Raw genomic sequence first — 22,132 nt, forward strand, 5'->3', positions numbered from 1 at the left:
TTCCTTCCCTACTCACTATGTTCGCCATTTGCAGTGCTGTCCTAATCTTCAAATCCAGTGCCTTAGAAATTTCCCAGAAGTCTCCAGTGTGGATAAATACTCTCTAGATCGGGGAATATAGACCACAATGCATTTCGTAGGAACAGTTTTTGTATTTAAATGTTTTTTATAATAAACCATCAACCTTTTTATCTTCAGAAGACAGTGGACTCGTAAATAATCAGCGCAAAACGCTCATATTAATGAGGTTTTAAGCTGGTGAAATCGATGACAGCATGTCCGACGTTTAAAAAAAAAGTAGTGAGCGTGGTGTCCGAATTGCTTTAAAATCCAAGGCTCTTCATCGTAGCACCATCTAGTTTTTTAGTGTTTAGGGTTAGAATGGGAATTTGGACACAACCTCAATCTGATTTATTAAAATTAGTCAAATGATTCTGAACTTTATAAATAAAATAAGGATTTATGATGGATGTTTATTTCATTACATTGTTAAGTTGGGGGGAGGGGGGGTCACCAAACTTGACGTGGTTCCAAGAAGCCAAAATCCCAAAGTGTTCTAACAGCTGTTACTCAGCAGAACCGTTCTAGCTCTGATACCTTGACATCCTCCTATGGCCAATCAGATGATTCCTTAACAAAAGGGGGAGGCCTGCTGGCCCCCACCTCCAACGTTAATAACGCTTGACAGATTTCCTGTAACCTGTTTTCCAGTGGGAGGGGGTGTGGCCTTCCAACAAGCTCACTCCTGATTGGTGAGAGCGGTTGTCACAGAAACGATGACTCAGACAGATTTGGATCATTCACTGCTTACTGACGGCGTCTGACTCCAACATGGTGGCGTCCATATTACAGGAAAACTTCATTCGGTTGGAGCCAGGATCAAACCATTTCCTGTGTGTGACATCACACTGACTCAGTCCATGGTTCAGACTCCAAAGGCTCATGAGTCCAGAACTGATGGAGGACATTTTTCCGGACTTTCTTGTGACATCATCAACCTCCTTAACCCTTTAGACACCGGCGCTCCAGCTGCAGTGAAAACATTCTGTAATTTATCGTTTAAAAGTTAAAATTTGGCAATTTTATTACAAAATTTGGAAGATAAAGTTGCTTTCATGAAAACCTGCTGCCATAATAATTTTAGCTACACGTAGTTATTTAGTGAACGCAAAGACATACATTCTTTGATGCGACAGAAAGCCTGTGAAGGGAACATTTCAGTTTAAAAGAGCCAACTGTGTCCATGAGATAAAAAAATGACAGCTTACAACCCTCATATAGATTCAGGACTTTTATTTTGAAATAAAGATGCACAAATATATTAAGATAAAAAAGCAAGGTTACAGACATAACCGCTGGAATGTAAACAATAGATGCACTTAATTTATGTGGAATAAACAACACAATATAGGTTTTGTTTTTATAAAAAAGAAAAAAAAAGAAAATAAATAGAACTTTAAGTTAACATGTTTTCTTTTTTTTTATAAAAAAAAAAAAGCATCTTGCTGTCAAAGTGGGACAGCGAGTGCTTATTAAACTCAAGGAGGGCAGGTAGAGTCGATTTCGGGTCAAAAGTTTTAAGAATGAAATCCCGTGATTTCTCCCGCCGCTCCAGAGCTTCCCATCTAGACGGCGTGCAACGACCTACACCGCAGGTCAAGGGTCCAACTTCCGATGAAGATTAAACGATTTTTACAACCATAACTGAAACCTGTGGTCCAAATGTTCAGTCTTTACCCAATATTTAAAACAAAAAAAGAATGTGATTCCAGTCAGGTGGTTTCAGGCTGATCGGTGAGGAAGGGAGACCAAGAAACCCCGAAAAGTCTCCTTAAGGCCGATAAGGCAACATGAACGATGCAGAATGCCAAAACTCCTCCTCCCATCCCCTCCTCTACACTAGCCTATTTTTTTAAAGCATGGACCCAATTGTACAAACAGGGACACAATCACAACATCTCACAACAATAAATACGGTGTTAGGATGAAAAAATACACATCACAGGGGTTCAGACTAACCGGGGAGAACTTTGGTAACAGGTGGTTTAACCGATGCTGGTTTCAGGTTAAAAAAAAATACAATCAAGTCACAAACGAATGTCACCAAACAGTTGGTCAACACCCCTTTTCCTAATAGATCCTAGGGGGTGGGATTCAGGCCCTCCCCAATGACTCTATGAACAAATGTATACAACAGTATACAGCAGGAGGTCGTAAAAAGCGGACAGAAGACACTCGTCGTGGTTAAAGGAGTCGGCTAAAACTGGACAAACGCTGAGCAGCACTAGCGATGCTGGCTGGGAAATGCAATATGCAAACGTAGTTGGCCGATTTCAGAAGAAATGAAAGCCTATATATGTTCAACACAACACCACCCCCCTTATTCATCTGAGACGGAGAGGCGGCTGAAGATGGGCAGACGTCGGCCCTCAAAGCTCGGCGACTCCGTGCCGCTGGAGGAGGAGGAGCTCAGGGAGCAGGAGGACGTGTAACCCTCCTCGGAGAGGGAGTCAGCCGAGGAGCTGCGCTGCAGGCCGAGGAAGTCTGGCTGGGGGAGGAGAGGAGGGAGGTTTTTGTAGATGGTTGGGGAACACCTGCTGCTGCTGGTGGAGGAAGAGGAGGAGGAGGAGTCGGTGACGGCAGAGAAACCTCCATCGCCCGACAGGTCATGGAGGCCAGCAAAGAGGTGGGGGCAATGCCTGAGGGTCCCTGGCTCAGGAAAGAGAGGTGAGAGGAGTTCTGGACTCCCAATGGAGGAGGGAGGAGGGGAGACGGAGGAGGCCCGGGTGAAGAGGAGGGAGGAAGGCTGGGACTCCACTGGCTGGAAGGTGTGGCGAGACGAGGAGAAGCCGGCGAAGCTGAGGCTGTGGCGTAACGGAGGAGGCCTCAGCTTCTGCCGGTGCGGCGCGGCCTGGATCTCGTCGGCGTTGTGGATGAAGTGGCAGCGGGCGCCGTACGGACAGAAGCCGATGGTGTGGAAGGTGCGGCACGGCTCCGTCTTGTACTTGGGGTGTCTGCTGAGGCCTCTCAGCTCCTCCAGGCCATGGGCAAACTGACATTTGGCGCCATATTTGCAGGAGCCGCTTTCTTCATAGGTGCGGCACAGTTCGGTCTTGTAGCGGGTGGAGATGTGCGGCGGTGGCACCGGCGCCCTGGGGGAGGCCCCACAGTTGTTGTTGTTGTTGTTGACACACAGGCCCGGCGGGGGCAGCAGCAGAGGTGGGGACACACTTTTGTCGGCTCTTCCTTCGATCATGCTGACCGAGCGGTCCACTCTGAAGGGGATGTGGCTGAGCGAGGACTGAGGAAGTTCGCGGTTCCAGTGCTGCTGGGGGGCCAGGCCCAGACCCCAGCAACCGGACTCCAGTAACTCAGAGCTGCTGTTGAACTTGGAGTTGGGGAGGGTCACGGGGCAGAGCGAATGGCGCCTCTGAAAGCCAAGGACTCGCTGCTGCAAGCTGCAGGAGGAGCCATCTGCCGTCTCCAAGCCGCGGAAGTTCTGTCACACAAAAAGACAGAAAAGATCAACTTCCTGAAGTACGACGAGGAGTTTGAAGCTGCGGCCTGGAGGAATTTCTAGATCTAATCGAGCGTAATGTCATTCCTTTCTAAGATTTTAGGTCATTTTGTTGATTTGTGTCTTTAGAATTCTTCTTATTTCAGCCCATTGAAAGTTTGGAGACTGGAAATAATGTATTAAGGCATTCTCTGCAGCCTCTGAACTATAAGTTAAATGACAAAATTCCAGTTACACTGAGTAATAATTTGCATTTTGGATCAATTGTCTGGTCTACATGTGATGACAAATTAGCACACAGGTTGTTTTACCTTGCAGAACTCTTCATCCACTTCCAGGAAAGGAGTTAGAAAGTCGGAAGGCATGATTTCCTCCCTGCTGAGAGAAAAGCCAGCAAAAGCCAGCAAAACCGGGATCAAATTCTCCGGATAAATAGAAAAAGTTTCAGAGAGGGATCCTGTTCCTCCAAAGCGGAGTGAGGTGTAGGAGCAGACGGAGACGGCCGTGGAGGAACCGGCAGAGAAACCACAGAGACTCTGGGAGCAAAGTTCCTCAACCATCTGCTGGAATCTCTTTAAATAGTTGGGGAAACCCTCCCACTGACGCCCACCCCCTGTTTGTGTGCTTCAGGGGGCAGGACGAGCACTGTGTGTGTTGGGGGCGTGGGTCTCTGTATTGTAATTGTGTGCTGGGGGGCAGGGTGGGCTGGGATGAGGAGGAGGGGAGGGGGGCTGAATGAGCTACTTTTCTGCCTATTCATGACCAAATCTTTGAGGGAGGGTTATCCTCCTGCGCCCCAAATGCCAAACATATTCACCCCTCAAAATGTGTGTGGTGGGGGTGGGGGTGGGGGGGGGGTGGGGTCCTGAGAATCCTCAACTCACTTAAATCTGACTTTGAAAAATGAAATTGTGAAAACATCAAATGGGATGCAGGGATGCGTTTTGAAGGAGACACGGCAGAAGAATCTGATGCGCTTCTCTGCTTTGGACCATTTCCAGGGCATTTTTTTCCACGAGGCCGAACCGAACCGTTCCAGGTCTGCTTCCAGTCACTTGTGTTGGCCCACATTTCTCTCAGTTCCCTTCTTAAAGACCCACCCCGATGAAAACGGTGTTTTGTGACATTTTTCTGATGATGCAGGACAGACATAAATTAAGGTTAAAATAGAATTACTGAGTATCTCTTTATTGTTATCAAGTGTTTTGAATCAGGAGCAGACGAAAAAAAAATGCAAAGATCGCATTTCTGACGTAGAAAAAATGGTGGGCGGAGCCTCAAGCACCCTGCTCTGAGGAGGGAAAGGCTTCCCTAGACTAGGGCATTCAGCGATGCTTGTATCCATTTAAAAATGCTGTCAGGACGATATTCATTTAATTATTTATGGTCCTTCAGCGTCTGACTCCACTTAAATCCCCGTCAAGTCAGCGGTGAACTTCTAATAAACTCCTGCCACTCTGTATTTGTATCTTGTTTTTATTGTAAGAAAAAGGGACAACGCATACAAATAACAGTGTGAAGTTCTCTGAAACAGAGAAACACTGTACATACGCAGGATTGTGTCCCGTGCTGACCAGCCACCAAAAGACTGTAGATAAAATAAAGCTTCAAAAAAATTACACTATTAACATGAACTTGCATGAAATAAAATGACGTAAAATTAACTTAACATAAATTGAGTTTAAAAAGGTTTAAAATACTTAGTTCCCCACAGTTTAGATCGATAAAATCTGAAATTAATTCCTAGAAAAGGATTTTTTTTTGTTAACAATTGCATAAGTGCTTTAAAAATGGATCAGAAGGTTTACTTCCTCCAGGAAATAGTTCAAAAGGTCAGCTTCTGTCTCTTCTATTGGCTCACTTTTTCCACAACAATCCAGACCTCGATGGCGCTCAATGACCGCCTGTACTGGGGGGGGCAGTGTGCACTGTTTTCACTGGTTTATTGTGGGCAAGGCAAGTTTATTTGTATATTTCATGTAGAAAAGACAAATGTTAAAAAGCATTACATTACATTTAATAGGAGGAAGAAGAGCTTGTCGGCGCACAGAAAAATAAAATTGGTTGTTTAACCCTTAATAGTCAGGAGCCTTTTTGAGCTTTTGTTTTTGCTTTTATTATATCATTTTAAGATTTTTACTTTCATCATTTCTATTTTCATTTTATTATACAGTAGTTCCACATGAATCTGAAACTCTCCAAAAACTGAATTCTAAGTTATAGCAAAAATCACATAAATTTAGATCAGACAGTTTTTAAAAAATGTAGAAACAAACAAAAGATTAAGAAATTAACAAACAAAGCAAAGAAAACAAAATAATGTGAAAAATGTGTAAAGAAAAAAACTAAACTGTGTTCCAAGTGTTCCAAGCATTTGCAATCATATGTCAGAACTGTAATATTTATTTCATACCAAAGATTTCCAACTTTGAATTTTGAATGTATACCGTACTAATGTGTGTGTGTGGGGGGGGGGGGGGGTCATTCCTGCGCCGGTGTAGACGGTGGTGACGTGAGTGAACCCACCGGTCATTTCTCAGACGACTGAGGATTAACGGGAATCCTTAAACGTAAAAAACAAAACAAGTTCTGCTGACCTTCTACACTGAGATGCTAATCCTGTTTTCCAACTCACACTAGTCTTTGAGAAATCCAGTTTTACCCAAAAAGCTTCAACTACATTGATGCAAAACAAAGAAAGTTTGAGCTTCACTACAAACCAAAGTATTTAGATGTTAATTTCTCTAAAGCACAAGGAGGTTTTCACAGGTTTTTGTGCAGCTCTTAGTAAATGTTGGAGTAAATTTGGTTTTACCACAAACCAAACTCACAAGTTACACTGGATGCAGGTCAACCCGTTGGTGGCTTTGCACGGATTTAGCCGTTTTCGCTGCCAGTGTTTCTTGGATAAATCCAAAAGGAGATGGAAAATATCAATATTGTGTGGATTTTTGCCACTTTGTATTTTTTGAATCGGTATAAGGGAGTAGGCCTGAATAAGCCTCTGCCTCTCCCTACCAAACATGTTTATTGTTCTGTAAAACAGTCACTTTTGAACGACTGTCTGCAGTTATCAGAAAGTATTTGCATTTATTTACAGTCATGGGAAGAAATTAGGACACCCTCATTAAATAATCAGCTCTGTCTTAAAAGAAATACAATCTAATTTAAAAAACCTCTAAAAATGAAAGTCATTTGATTGATGTGATTTATTCCAGTCATAGAAAAAAAGACCTGAACAAAACTTTGTATTTTATTGGAGGTTAAAGTTTAGACCTCCTGCCTCCTATTAGCTGTGTTTCCTCCTTTGGCTGAAATCCCATCATTCAGAAACTTTTTTTTTCATCATTCTACCAGTCCCATAATTGTGTCTTAAGTGTGAAACTTGAAAATAAGCAGAAATTACAGTTCATGAAAAGCTGTAAATGGTTATATCACTTGCATCACTCAGTGACGTCCAAATTGATATGAAACGTGTCGAAATATGTGGTAAAACCAACATGCTTCTTCACATGACTGTATTGTTGTTTTTGTATACTCTAAACAAAACTAAGGATGTCGTTTGGCTCCGTTACAAAGTTTATTTCAGAAAATGTCTAAAGGTGTAATTCCTGAGATTGTTCCAAGTCCTTTTTGTTTGACAAAAGTTCTCTGCAAAGTGGATTGTTTTCAAAATAAGATTACTCTACCTGTTTAGTTACTATTGCTTCCTCAAAGTTGACTTTGTCTTCCACAATCCTGAGTTGTAAACTGTGATCACAGACAAAACTCATCAGAGAAAAATTCGTCTTTACTTTTTTTGACTTTTAAAGTTTTTAGAAAGTTTTTGTTACATGTCAACATTTTTAGCCTGAAAATCCTCACAGACTTCATTCAGGTATTTGGACTCAGTTTGCCAGAGCATGAAAGGAGACCTGAAACCCAAACTTTGGCTGCACATTTTACAATGCTGTTTTCGTTCAAGTCAGAGATCTGTTCTCTGATTAGCAACTGTAAACTCATAACAGACGTGTCTTATCACAGAGTGGCACTGAGCGGTCTGCTGCTGTTGACTGCATCACCTCAAAAACTGTTGAGCGGAGGGACTTCCTCCCTGCGGTCGACTCGTTTTGTAACACACTTCTGCTTTCTTTCCCTTTTTTTTGCGTCTTTCTGGGTTTTTTTTGCACCCCCCCCTCCCACACACACACACATACACTTGTGTTTGGCCTGACAGAATAAAAACGACTGAGCCCCCCCCCCTGGCTACCACATCCATGCCTGTGATGTTGTGGTCTGGCCCTGTGTGTGACACAGCAACTGCATCTGTTCTTACATAAACCTGTCTAACTGTCCGTGGGTGTGGGACGTTTGCAGTGTCTCTGTGTGGGCGAGGAGTTTGTTGTGCTTTTGTTGTGTTTGTTTGTCGATGCATTTATCAGGATGCACAGCGTGCGCTTGTGTTGACATGGAGTTGGATATAATTTAAGCTTGTCTGCGGGGGGAAAATGGGGGAAACCTGCCGGGCAGAACCTGGAGGCCCGCGCAAAACATCAAGGTGGTGGACCTTTTAGAGAACCCGTACAGAGAAAATGTTTAGGGGATCAGTCTGCACTTATCGCTGCCGCCCGACTCTTAGGAATTAGTAAATTACACAATTAGAGTGTAGTTTGTGTGGACATCTTTGGATCACGTGCACACCTGTGTGCCTGAGGTACTTGTGCACGGTCAGCACACAGGAGGAGGAGCCTCAGGAGATCTGAAAGACACACCTGCACTCCCCTTACGATGCGTCCACTCCTCTCTACGACCCTCCACAGGACGGACGACCCAAAAACCCCTGCAGGTCAACCCCACCCCCCCGTACGGGTCCATGTGACGAACGCTTTGACATCCAACAACATGAACGCCGCATCAGGTGACTCCAGACTCTGCAACAGTAAAGCTGAGGAATGCAAACTGCTAATTTCCCCATTCAACTGGACTCCAATGGAGGGAATCGGCTTAAAATGTCCAATGACCTACTTTTGTCACAGGTGACCTCCCACCCACCTAAACACCCCCCTGACTCTAAAGAGTTGCGGGCAGACAGCTGTTATTTGCAATCAACCCCCTAAATCATTCATAACTATCTGCTAACTATCACCACGTTTTACTCAAATGTCAACAGAAAATGGAGCATTTTTCTCCGTTATGAGAATGCCATCTTTAAATGTTCTTATTTAACTTAAATTAAAGTAACTTTTGGTCAAATGGATGTAAAAAACATTCAGACTTGACTGTAACCTGCGATTTTTACAGCACTTTTTCTTTGAAAACATTTAAGTTGTTGTTCGTCTCAGTGTCAATATCCTCAGCTGCCTCCATCCTTTTCTGGAAAATATAAAAGAGAAAATACGCTTAAACTAATTCAGTTCAAACCTCATATTACAGTGAGATGGAAACCTTTAGATGCAACAACAGCAATGACATAAAAAAATGCTCAATCAGGTCACGATGAACACTTCTTGCAACTAAAAAGTTTTATTTAAAAGCAAATAACCAGAATCTGTACTTATAATTTCCAATTCTAAATACTGTATGTATGGTATGGATGAGGAGTGAATGCATAAAGGACACATTGTAAGCGCTTTGAGAGTCTAGAAAAGCGCAGATTTTATCAAATAAATAGATTTTATACGTTTGATAAATAAGGCACTAATTTAAGCTGTAAATGCAAGCTGAATTGTTCTAAACGTCTAAATCGCCAATTAAAGACCCACTCTGATGAAAAAGCTGTTTTAACATGTTTTCATTGCGGTTTTCTGAAGATGGAGGAAGAAAGTGAAGTTCGAAATTGCAATCCTGGGTATTTTTTTATTTATTTAAATTGTTGTGAATCAGGAGCAGAAAAATAATCCTGTTTGAAATAGATCGTATTTGTGACGTAGCAGATACGCTGGGCGGGGCCACAAGCTCCGTTAAGATTCATCCACTTGGATTGTTTTCCTCGTCTGAGCTGGAATCTGGATCCGAACTGCACGGCTGGAGAGTTCTGATACTGATCACCATATCAGAGCTATCCAGCCGTGCAGGGATGATGGAAATTGGGGGCAGGCTTACTCCGTGGCAGTGGTCCCGCCCACAAATCTAAGGCAAATTATTAATAAACTCCTGCTGCTCTACAGAAACTATGTCCTAGAAAACAACACAGTTTTTTTTTTTATTCGGCTAGAAATGGCATAATCATAATTAAAAGACCACTGGGAGCGCTTAGAAAATCGTGACATCATACTCACAGCTTTAACAAATAACGGTATATTATCAGCATAGAATCACATGAAGAAAGCCTAAAGAAATTGCGTGTGAACTCTCCAAATTTTGATTCTTCTTTGTGTTTCTTCTCCACAGAATAACTTTGTTGTATTTTCTAACAAGGATGACGAGATCACTCATAAATGTTTCGGGATGGGAAGCCTCACATGGATCACCAAATATAACTTAGGAGGAAACCGTTCAAACAAATCTTTGATTGAAAGGCTGTTACAGCCTCCACTGCTCATCGCTGAGGGTGGTTGTAGTCCGACTGTCAGTTAGAAGTGGTTTGGGTGGAGACGAGGACTTGGGAGGGCCGGCTTTATAGACGCTGATACAACACCGTGACACGGTGGGAGGTTGTTAAACTTTATGGTTTGCAGAATGAAGGCAAACACAGACGAAAACATCTGTCCCCAAACGCGTCCGACAGGAAGTGGAGAGGACTGAAGCGCCAGGAGACCTTTCTGAAGATACCAATGTCCTCCTGAAGGCCTAATTGCAAAACACAACGTCTATTTCTTGCTGACAAACACATAACCATGGTGGTTAAGAGCCCCCACCCCCTCGTCTGTGTCTGTCTTGGCCTCTTTGTGGAGCCCAGCATGACAAGAGCTCCATTGTCCTGAAGCTCCTCCATATGTTCCCATTTACGCCAGAGCGGAGCGTTCTGGACAAAACCAGCACAGAGGATCGGATCTAACTGTCCTCTGAGGTTTAATCCAGCTCCAGAGCTCGGCCGCGCTCACGTGGACGAGCCGGCAGCTAAAAACCAGGCCGTTGGCTTTTCTGCAGCTTGGAATAAACTTGTTGAATGAGCAGAACTAAACATATTCTCAAGGTTTTTACTTTAGAAAGATGAGTTTACATCAGATAAACTTACATTTCTGTGTTCTACGAGAGGATTTAATATTTTAACAAACGAATTTAAAGCGTTTTCTGCTGAAACGTCCTCAAACGTTTCTCCTAACGTCTGGAAAGAGGGTTGCAGTTTTCAAACCTACAAATCCAATGCAAACACCATGGAAGAGATTGAGCTTTGCATTAAATTACATCGTAAAAATATACATTTTTAGATAAAAATCATTACAATAAATGAAAATAACAGAAATGTGTTCATAACATTGAGTGTCAATGGAAATTGATGATGTTCTTTGCTAATCCAAGTCAAATCTCAAGCCTTGTCAAGGGGATGTTTTTTCGTCTATAATGTTTTTATAGTACTTTAAAACACTGAGTGGAGACTCAGTTGTTGTTTCTCTGTTACCCCATAAAAACATGGAAATCAGACGTTTAGTTGGAGCCAACAGTGATGTCCTGGAGGTACAAACACGAAAATACAGATGAACTTTGTTCAAAAGTGCAGTTCAGTCTTAAGTCCCCATCAATGCGTGAAACACAAAGCTAAAACACACAGCTAGAGTCTAACAGAAATTGTTGTATTATCACAAATAAATCCTTTTTTTCAAACCAAAGTTTTTCTCAAAGATCTCTTGGAAGAGTTAGGGGTCAGCAGGCAAGACAACCACGAGTTCTTGGTGGTCATTATGTGTAGAAATGAGTCGTCAGAGCCTCCTTTGAATTGCTGGAAGTACATCCTCTCATGTGTGTGGATGCTCTGCACAAAGCTGATGGTTGTTTACTTTGAGGACTCAATCTTATCTCCTAGCTGCTTATCTATTGTCATGGAAGCCAGATCTTCAGCTCTGCTTTCCATATCAGGTTGCCTCTGAATTGACCTCCAAGCAACTCAATTCAAGGCCTTTCCAGGATAAACCTTTGTGTTGGAACCTGCTGTGCTTGTTTGCCGAAGTGGAAATTTACCTGTAACGGATCCACCTCTGTTTGGATCCATTTTAACATTTTTCTTTTGTAACTCACTCTTTATATTCTTATTCTTGATGCATTTAAAAGGCATCTTACTTAAAAACTGCAGTCCTCACAGATTAAAGGTTAAATAGGCAATATACATTTATGCCACATTAGTCATTTTCAGCGTATTGAAAGTCAAAGGACCAAACTTTTACCTGGACGAACATGACTTCTGCTCGTCATCATCACGTGTTATTTTGTTTAGTTTTTGGCAAAGAGATGAAATTGGGCTCAAATTTAGATTTGCCTAATTTAATTCACTTTGCTTAAAAAATTTTTTTGACTCATTGAAACATTTTCCGTTACATAAACCGGTCTTTTTACAGTCTTTAGATTTGGAGTATTTGGAAAAAAGTGCGTATATTTAACAAGTCGATATGTGTTAGGACCATTTGACCAGTTTTCTGAGCATCCCTGCTCATGCTAATCTCAAACAGGAACTCTCCTCTGGGGGTTCCCAGGTATGAACTCGTTGACTTGAACAGCACTCGTGGTCTCTTGCTGATGTAACCGCTGATTTATGGGACATTTAAGGTGCCCGGAAATATTTGCCGTCCCGATAAGCCCAGAGCTGTTCAGACAGTTGATGATTGTATAAAAAAATCACAAAGATTAATGATGGTTAGAGCTGGGGCTGCTGATGAGTTTCATGTATGAGTTACTGTACATGGGCTGCCTTTGGACAGCTTACATAAACACTAATGTCAGGACAGGGGCGTTGTGACAGACTATGAGATGCTTGATTCTTCCTTTATTTCAATGTGCTTCCATATTCACCTTAAGTCTTTTCAGGTTTCTCTGTGCCATTCTTTCATAGACATTGCAAAGTTCTCTGGATGAGACAGTCTGCTGACCTTCTCTTCTTTTTGAATTTGTCCTTCAAATTTTGCAAAGAGCAGCTACCAAAATATATTTTATGTAGCACTTACTCCACCATGCCATTTATAGTCACAATGTCTTGTTTCTGCAAAGCGGCAGGGGTTCGTTGGGAATTCAGCTCTGAGTTGTGTGCAGGGCCATTGGCGCGGAGTAAGCTTTACATGCTAGTTTACAGCTCCTCACGGCCCCTACCTCACATTACCAGTGCAACAAAGATGGCGAGGAATATTGGAGCTATCCAGCCGTACAGTTCAGAGCCAGATGCCAGCTCAAACATTTATTTATTAGTGCAGATCATGTGGGATTGTTAAACATAAATCATTTTCCAAAGCTCAACATATTCAAAGTGACGTTCCCATTAGTTGTTGTAGACCTAAAACATAAACTAAACAGCAGAGAACGCTGAGCTCTCTTTGCTACAGATGCAAGTGTCTCGTCCGTGTTCCTGAACTTGGCAGTGGACCTCGCCTCTGGCTCGCCTCGAGCCCTCCGCTGTCCCCCAGCTCCATGTGGATGAAGGACCTGTTGGACTATGTAAACATGTAGTTGTAGAGTTAGATAAGCTCATTCTTCTTTAGGAGTCCTGGTACATCGCCTGTCCGTCCTGGGAGAGGATCCCTCCTTCTAAAAGTATTAAAGCAGACCAGAAAAAATACTCTTTTTCATAAATTAGTGACAGGTTTTTTTCTGCGCTCTACTCCTAATCTTGTTTCAAAGTTAGTTTTCTTTTTGCAATCGTGATTTTTCTCTATGCACTTTTAAACTGTAAAATAGAAATTGAATTCCTTGCAGCGTGAAATGTCCCATTCTACCAAGCAGCTTTTGCTTCTGTGTGAAATGTTCACAGAAACGTTAAAAAAAAAAAAGCTGTCTGGAGCTCAAGAACATGTTCTGTTCATGTTCTGGTGTCACAGTCATCCAGTCTACAAGTTGTCCCCCCTCGCCGTATGGCCCCTTTCATTTCACCGACTGCCTTTGACCCCCACTCTGCGCTCTTAGCCAACGCATCACAGCACCCTTTTATCCTCTTTCTTCTCCTAAAGAAGGAATCTCGGACTTCCATTCCTCAGCTAAGACTTAAGGAGGGAAGCAGCAGCTGGTCCTTCTTCCTGAAAGCGCAGGGGAAGAACTTCTATCTTTGTGTGTGCTGGGGGGGGCGGGGCTTCCAAATGCGTCCGCTGGATTATGGACTCACAAAAGACTGGACCCCTGGTTGCTACGATTTTCCCGCCAGTCCGTTTCCTGTTTCCTGGAATCTGACAATGTGTCACACACTTATTAACACACACAAGCCATTGAGAGCCAGCTGCTCTCTATGATGCAACTGCAGACTGACCAGCCAGCCCCCGGGGCATTTGGCCAATAAAGACCTCCTTTCATCCAATCCATGGGAACATAATCCATACGTTATTTTTCACCTCGTTTGCAAATCGCCTTAAAGAACAAGCAGATAGAGAATCTGCAGAATCCCATTTGTCCTGTGACAATAATAAAAAGATTAATTTGGACATCAAAGCTGACGGAGCATTTCTCTTTCTCGAGGGTTTATGGTTTCAACAGTTGGCTGTTTGCAGTAAAACCTGCTTTTAGTGTGTAGTTATCACATTTGTTTGAGTTAGAGTATATAAACACGTACAAAAGCTTAACGCCTTGAACTTTAATGACGTTTACCAAATTGACAATGCAATCTATCAAATTGCATTTGTCTGTATTTTATTTAATCTGCTTGGATAAAACGTCTTTTCCCTTTTTGCCAAAAATATGTGTCCTGTTGCCGTGGTAACAGCTCAAACGTCAAATTGTTGTTGACATCCAGGAAAAAAAACAGAAAATAAACTTTTTCTTCTTTAAAGTGACATGTAAACTCAAATTTAACTAAAAACCCAAAATTAAATTGAGACAATTTTTTTTAAGGATTATTTGTAACTGCTGCTGTTGTACTTTGGGGAATTACTGACAGTAAGTCAGCAACACAGATTTCTACAACCTTAACAAATGCTGGTAATTCTCTGTCGTTTGTAACAGCAGCTTATCATCATCCCACTTGTAAAGTGCACACATTACTTTTAGTGAAATTCATATCAGGACACAGAGATTTCCTTTTGGGTGAACGAATCCCCTGTTTTTCAGTAGTTCCAACAGAACTAACCAAAGTCTGACACCTTTGGTTTGAAATGGGAATCTTCAGCCTCATAGTATTTGAAGTTTTGGTAAAATATGACCTAGAGTGTCCAAAAAAGGTCTAAAAGGTCAAATGCAAATGTTGCTAGTTACCAGGGGAACCCTCATCCTTCCCTTAGTAAAAGTGCCTTTTATAGTAAACAATATTCATATATGATGATATGTTAGCTTTGACAGACTAAAGAAAGATTTTTTTAATGAAATAAGAGTTATTTTCGCAGCTCATTTTCCTACCCGACGAAAGACGACTCGATCCCTGAGGCTCCGCCCTTAGCTCCTGATTTTGCACGATAAAGACCCTTTAATTTATCAGCTATACTTGAGTTTAAAGTTGTATATTTGAATATTCTCATAATTTAACTGTTACGATTTTTTTCCTGGTAAAGGACTTTAAATTCAAAATTTTAAAAAAAGTTTTTTTACTTGAGAAATGACTCAAGGAGTTTTTTCATTATTGGCAAAACAGAGCTTTATAAAAAAAAAAAAAAACATAAAGCTTTGAAATTGAGAAGCAACAAGAAACAAATATTTTGAGGTGACTTCTGTGTAGTGAGGAAGAACAGTGAACAAACGAAAGCTGCTGATAGAAGTTCCCTAAAAATAGAGACAAAGCGGTGAAGCTGTTCAGATGTGAAGACTCCAATATGTTCTGCAAGTGTTAGTGAGGACAAATGTTGAGCTCTTTCACACACACACACACACACACACACACACACAACCCTCCAAACTGTCAACTGCCACAACTGGCGGATGGTTGTGAAGGTGTGTGCATGGGCGTGAGACAAACTGGATCTTGTTCCCTGCAGACAGCCTCTGCTCTCTGTTGCAGCGTGTGAAGGAACGGCTGGAGGGGAACTGTCAATGAGAGCAGTCTCCTCAGCAGCTGCTGCTGGGATGTTCAGGCAGGAATGCCTTAGTGTGTGTTTGTGAAGTTCTGTTTATAGAAGGAGTTACAGCGGAGTGACGCTGTTGCCAATCCTTTATTCACCTTTAAAGAATGATCGTTTTACCTCAGACTTTCATTTAAGGTGTGTCCTGCTAAAAATGTGTTCAAACTGGAAACTTTGTTTTTGTTTTTTGCTTCCCGCCCATGTGACAGCCCACCTGAGGCCTGTGGAGTCTGAGATGTAGCTCTGGGTGTTTAGACGCCTCTTGTGCACACTCACATACGTTAAACTTAGGAAGCAGATCTGTGTTTTTTAAGGTTTCCATGCTTGAATTATAAAATGTCCAAAAATTAATTCTGTCTAAGTCACAAAGGGGCACAATTCCAATAAAATGAATGAATTGGATAGATGAAAGACACAGATATAACTGATGATTTTAATAGTTTTTATGGATAAAACTGGTCAAATATGTATAGTAGCTGTCCACATGTGTGTGTGCTTGTTTGTATAAATATTGTTTATGCTTCTTATGTTTCTTTTCCCTTTTCTTGAGTATCTGACATTTTTTATATTTTTTTGGATTAACATTTTGTAAAAATCCTTATACCAAATAGAAATGAGGTTTTTCTACATCATGGCAGCTCAAATGTTTCTTTCCTGATCTGAACCATCCAAACGTTCTCTGCCTGTCGGACACGTTCTGGTATTGCAGGAATGCTGGCTGTGAACCAGAATAATGTGAGGTCAGAAAGGTTAAAAGTTCCCCCTTTTTAAATGTTGAAACACTGTGGCTTTATTGACCATCCAGCTCCCATGATGCTTTTCACCATCTGAAAATCCTCAGAAATACTTCGTAGTGCAAAAAAGCCTCATTGAGAACTCACGCCTGGTTTTAATCAAACATTTCTATGGGATCAATCAGGCTGTGATCAGATATCTCGTTGAGTCTTTTGACTTTTTGCAGTTTTTCATTCATAAAGTGGTTAACCCCCAACGCCCCACCCACACGGTCACGCTAAGTGGGGCGTTGAATGCCACGTTTGGCCTGACTGAGGATATGAACCCCTTAATCTGCCATCCACGCTTTCTGTAATTGAAACAATCTTTTGTTTTTTCATTCAAAACAACATGACAAGAACATGCAACCCCAGTCCTATTTACTGTGTGGGAGGGGGGAAGCATGTTCCTGGTTTGATCTCCAGAGCATCATCCAGTGTATCTCTGAGAACAACCATCCAGCCATATCTAACAGAACCATTACCATAACAAACAGTAATTCCCTTTGGAATTCCGGGCCTCTTTTCATGCAACTCCATCCTAGTGAGTTAATGCAACAGTCCACTGAACTGTACCATTAGCATTCCCATTGTCCCCAACCTGTGTTCCCCAGTGGGCCCCCGGTGACCCCATTAACTCTTCCTCAGCAAGTCCTCTCCTCGTTAATGTGTCTCATTGTTCTTGACTGTGGAAATGGGACTCAATGTGGACCGTTCTCCGCAACGTCTACAGGAAGACGGAGGTTTTCATCCTCACCGTTCACAACTTCAATGGGGGCCGTTTGAGTTTTTCTGGAGAAAATCTGGACAGACCAGTTGTTGGGAACATTGTGAAAAAGCTTTTCCAGCCTTTCTGAATGATTTTGTCGAGTCCTCTTTTAGAAAGTTCACAGACGATCCAAACTAGTTTCATAACTGAATTCTATCCAGTTTTAGCAAGTCAAATAATTTAAAGTCCCCCTCAAAAGAAAATCACGTTTTTTGAGTTTTTGACATGAACATGTGGCATTTTTCTCATGAAAGAGAACAAATGCAATAACGTCTGCATTTCTGAGTTTTTCTCCTTTTAAATCTCTGTCAATCAAACCGTTGCAAAGATTCTCGGTTTGAATTAATGAACTGTTGTGATGTCACTACTGCCCAGGAGAGCATTTACCCCTGATCTGCCCCGTCTAGCATCAGCCCAGGTGCGGGAAAGGAGAAGATGGCACATTGCTGCATTCCCCAAACGGATTTTAAATACGTCCAAGGCTGGATTTAGTTGTTGGACGCACATATTTAAACCTAAAGTCCCAAATGTTTTCGCCGAGTTTGAAGGCTTGCTGTCCCGCATTAACCAGAGAGGGTAAAAATAAAAACCTTTATAAAATCATGGGATCTTCAGTTCAGGAGGCCCGAGCACGCTGGCTCGCCATCCCACAGCGGGTGTCTGTCTGGCCGCCAGGCCGCCTCCAGGAAGCCGGCACAGTGATTGGGATCGCTCCACCTGCCCTGTGACAGCCTGTCCAGGGTTTACCTCTGGTTCAGTTAGGTTCCAAATTGTGCCACGCTGCTGAAATCAGGCTGCTGCCAGACTTTCTCACCACGCACGCCGCTAAAATCACGCCGCTGGACCTCAAATGGCGTCTGTACATTGATTTAACATTGAAACTGGTCGCCTCCGCCGGGCAAATCACGCTCAGTGTGAATGCAGCCTAACCCTACCCTGGAATCCAAATCTTTACCCTTCCTCTGGGTCCCATCAAAAAAGTTCAGCGCTGGCTGCACATATTTGTAAAATCACACGTCTGTAGTCACTGTCTTTCTGACATTTCATTTTATTGTCTGTGTAACAATCTGCATGTGCTAACATCACATCAGTTCTCAGCCACAGCCAGTGCTGCTCGCTGCTGCAATGTGGCCTAAATTATAACGTCATTCAAAACATTTTTCATGTTCTTATCAAAGTTTTTTTTTTTGTGAACATTTTTTAAACACAGGGTCTGGTTCACACATTTGTTTTGTCATCCCACACATTGTTCAATAAAGATTTGGAACCAAAAATAGGTCATTTTTCGTCGTTTCTGTATTTCTAAAGAGAAACTTTTGAGAATAGAGACTGTCAGTCAGTGTCTTCCCTCATTCAAGACAGCTTTCATCATCAGAAAGGGGGACCTCAGAGCGGCAGTAGTTCATCAGAAATTTGCCCCCTGAGTCGTGGGCGGAATTGTTGGGGTGGAGTAAACAGCAGACATGTTTCGAAATCCAATTTTAGGCTTAAATTTCTTTATATATGTCAGAAAATTTTTGCAAAACATGTTAAAAACACCAAGAACATGATTTTTATCAGAGTGGGACTCCAACCACTTGGATAGGACTGTAGTCTGACCCTCCAGCTCTGGTGGAGCGTGCACAGAATGCACAAACCCAGCTCTCTTTCCATCCCAGGTGAGTGCAAACACACAGCATCACAACTCTTAGCCAGCAGTGTTGTCGGGCTTGTGTGCGCAGCTTGGCAGCCACACGTGCGCTCTGTCAGGACGGCTGCAGCCCAAACATGAGGTGACATAATTACTGCGGGAGGAGAGACGGGGTTAACAGAGGTGCATGTGATTCCGAGGTGGTCCTAAGGCAGACACATAAACAAACACACAGACACACACAGCACTTTGTACACTGTGTCCTTATGCTCAGGGTCAACATGTCTGCCGTTGACATGAACCAGGAGTTTCATGTTTGTGTTTGTGCGCGAGCGTGGAGCTGATTAGCCGCCTCCACCGCATCCTTTTCTTTGCATTGATAATCCAAGCAGCTAACGAGATGCAGCGGGCGCTTGTGTGGTTGTGTGCGTGTGTGGTTAGCTGTGCGGTCGTGTTTGAGAAAAGGCGGCTTAACGAACACAGCTGCCGTCAGTTGGTGTGCTCAGCCAGATCTGTGCTTGTGGTTTACAGTTGGCTGTGGGTTCGTGTTTGTGAACCTGTCACAACGCCATCACGTCTTTTTCAAGAGTTATGAAACGTAAAACCTCTTTAGGTTGAGTTTGCTCATCGACTTTGGAAAAGGAAGATGTTTGCACCTTTCAGAAGGAAGTATTTTGATGGTGCAACACTAGTTTGGGACCACACATTAAACAAAAGATGTTCTCACAAGAGATGGGCAGAAACCAAATGCTTAACAAAAGTCTTCATGAATTTTGATTAACTTATAAATATTGGAAAACCCCCATTTCAAACCATTTAATTTTTCCCATTTTTCCCATTCTTCAAACTTACCACAATTACCAATTAAACACATTTCACGTAAAGATATTTCAAGTAAACATAAAAAAATACTCTGATAGATGCTTAACACCAGTATTTCTATTCATGTTGGCGTCAAACAAAAACAATGTAAAGATTAAAAAGCAATTCATTGACCTTCCTCAGCTCAGGAGATTTCCATCCAGGTGTGGAGATTTCCCCTCTGAGGGACAAATAAAGGTTTTATTTATCTTTTCTAATCAGCCACAACATAACCTCTTCTCCTTTTCACAGCTGTATTTAATTGTCCGGGTCTTCCTCCTCTAAGGAGGGACCTCAAACACAGAAATATGAAGAGGGATTTGTGAACAGAGAAAAGCTGCAGCGTGAATTCAAGCAGAACAAATGAAAACTATTCATTGACGACTAATTTTACAATCCGGTAAATGAAAAACAAATTTAAAACAAAGCTTGATTGCGTCTTTTATTGTACTTTTATCATACATAAATATACAAACATCTGTAAACTCAAAAAGTATCTCTGTTTGCAAATCCAACCTCACCCCTATGCACAGTAAACTGCATCCACTGCTGCTTTAGTATTATTTGTCCTTTAGAGCAGGGACGCTCACACGCAAACTTGCTTTTATGTTTTTCTGCAATAAGAACTTTGCTGTGTTTTTAATCTTGTCACAAACTCTTCTTTTAAAAAACTGAGTATTGTTGTCAGGAGAAATCAGGTAAGATTGTTTTTGTTGTTTGTTAGTAAATGTTTAATGCCTCCTAATATTTCCTAAAGCAGTTAATTTGTTAAAGAATGTTTCCTGTAAGTTGTTGAAACAATCACTGCTGCTAAAAAGAGACTATTTTTATCCACTGACTGAAATGGAAGGAAAATACATTCAGCAGTTGTGGTTGCGTCCTCCGTGAGGAGCAGGTGCGTTAAGGTTAGCGCTGTTGATAGAAGAGTGTGGGTGTGTGCACGTGCGTGTGTGTGTGCACGTGTGTTACTGTGTACTTCTACTCTGAAGTTGCAGTCCTTTCTTGCGAGTGTCATGCTCCTTCCTGTCTGTGACGTATGACAAGAGGACCGATGTGGGAACACACAGAAAAGAACTGCACAAACACACACACACAGACACACACACACACACACACACACCCTGTGTGGACAGCTGGTGAGTTGGCGGGAAAAGACAGAGGACCAGCTGTCACTGGAAAAGGGCGGGAAATCTAGGAGGGTTCTCATGAAAAAAAGCAAAGAGGAGGGTAAAAAAAAACAGATGAGATGAAATATCTACAGACAAAAACACCGAATGAAGAGCAAACGGTGAAAAATATGCAGTCTTGAAACAACAGGTTTCATCCAAAATGCATTTAATAGAACAAATATGAAAGAAAAAACACTTTTGTTTCTTGAACTTCTTTACATTTCAAGGTGCGGATGGATTAAAAATGTGTGTGTGGTTCTTCATGTTGTTACCTAACACACCATCTTGTGGGGAAAATCTTTGAATTTACAAAAATTTGTGAAATATTGACAGACATCTTTTTCTTTAATCTTTAATAAATGAAATTGATGACTTAAAAAGTCCGACAGTAACACAGTCGACCCCCTTCAGTTTTTATTCCGTTAATTTCTATGTTTTCGTGTTCAGCCTCTAACACTGTTTCATGAATGTGGCGCAGAGCAGATATATATGTGGTAGATACATTTTTGCAGGTTTTTACTTGCTTTGCCCCTAGAATATATTTTACGTAAATATAAAATAATTGTTTTGGGTTTTTTTTGACACAACTGTGGGTTAACGTTCAAGGTTACTCACCTGGCTGGCAGACATTAGTCCTCTGGATCACCTAGAAGAGCTGCAGTGTAGCTGCTGGGGGTCAAACAGGGAGGCATTGGACCCATGTTGGACACTCTACCACTAAGCCACAGAGCTGCTGTTTGCTGATAGTTATTAATTTGATTCATCTGACAGAGTATTAGGTGGCATCAGATATGTCAGTCTGCATTCACTCCACTGTTCCAGGGGTTTTCATAAAAGAGAACCAGACTGTGTGACTCCTCCCCCCTGGCGTTCCCAAACAGGAAGTACCTGCTGGCTCCAAGAAGCAAACTCCCATAGACTTTTACAGAGAAATAAACAGCTGTTAATCATTCTGATGGTCAGAATACGTTCTGGTTCTGATACCATTTTTTAACAGGTTCTTGAGTTCATATTTTGTGTAGCCTGCCTTCAAATGGCTGTAAATGTTTTTACTTTCCTATGTTGTCTGGGATGAGCAAACAAAAGAAGATTTAAAAAAAAAACTTATTTAAATGTATTTTTACTTTTGACTCAAGTAAACATTTGACTTTTAACTAAAGAAAAAGAAAATCTTTATTTGGCGTGATACCACCAGTTAAATTTGAGGATTTGGGATGTTTGTTTGTTTTTTTTTTAACTTCATTTATTTAAAGAAAAATAGAAGTAATTCACCTTCTAGCTGATTTGAATCTGATTATAATGAATCTAAATCCACTTA

At 41.8% G+C, this 22,132-nt stretch overlaps 1 protein-coding gene across 1 annotated transcript; it reads right to left on the bottom strand.

The window, feature by feature from the left end:
* Positions 1 to 1,276: 1,276 nt before the first annotated feature.
* Positions 1,277 to 4,064, bottom strand: LOC101173238 (mRNA decay activator protein ZFP36L1). The gene is made up of 2 exons (XM_004075204.4): positions 3,829 to 4,064; positions 1,277 to 3,499 (listed from the first exon to the last, which is right to left on the bottom strand). Exons 1-2 carry the CDS (start codon positions 3,880 to 3,882, stop codon positions 2,381 to 2,383), a joined length of 1,173 nt encoding a protein of 390 aa, XP_004075252.1. The 5' UTR covers positions 3,883 to 4,064; the 3' UTR covers positions 1,277 to 2,380.
* Between the last annotated feature and the right edge of the window lie 18,068 nt (positions 4,065 to 22,132).

This window comes from Oryzias latipes, chromosome 13 (genome assembly GCF_002234675.1).
Source record: "Oryzias latipes chromosome 13, ASM223467v1".
Classification (NCBI taxonomy): Eukaryota; Metazoa; Chordata; class Actinopteri; order Beloniformes; family Adrianichthyidae; genus Oryzias; species Oryzias latipes.

Bases quoted from the DNA above. Each gene is read 5' to 3' on its own strand.
- LOC101173238 (XM_004075204.4), bottom strand. From the start codon at position 3,882: ATGCCTTCCGACTTTCTAACTCCTTTCCTGGAAGTGGATGAAGAGTTC. The intron at 3,500-3,828 runs GTAAAACAACCT...TTTGTGTGACAG, and splicing joins TGGATGAAGAGTTCTGCAAG to AACTTCCGCGGCTTGGAGAC.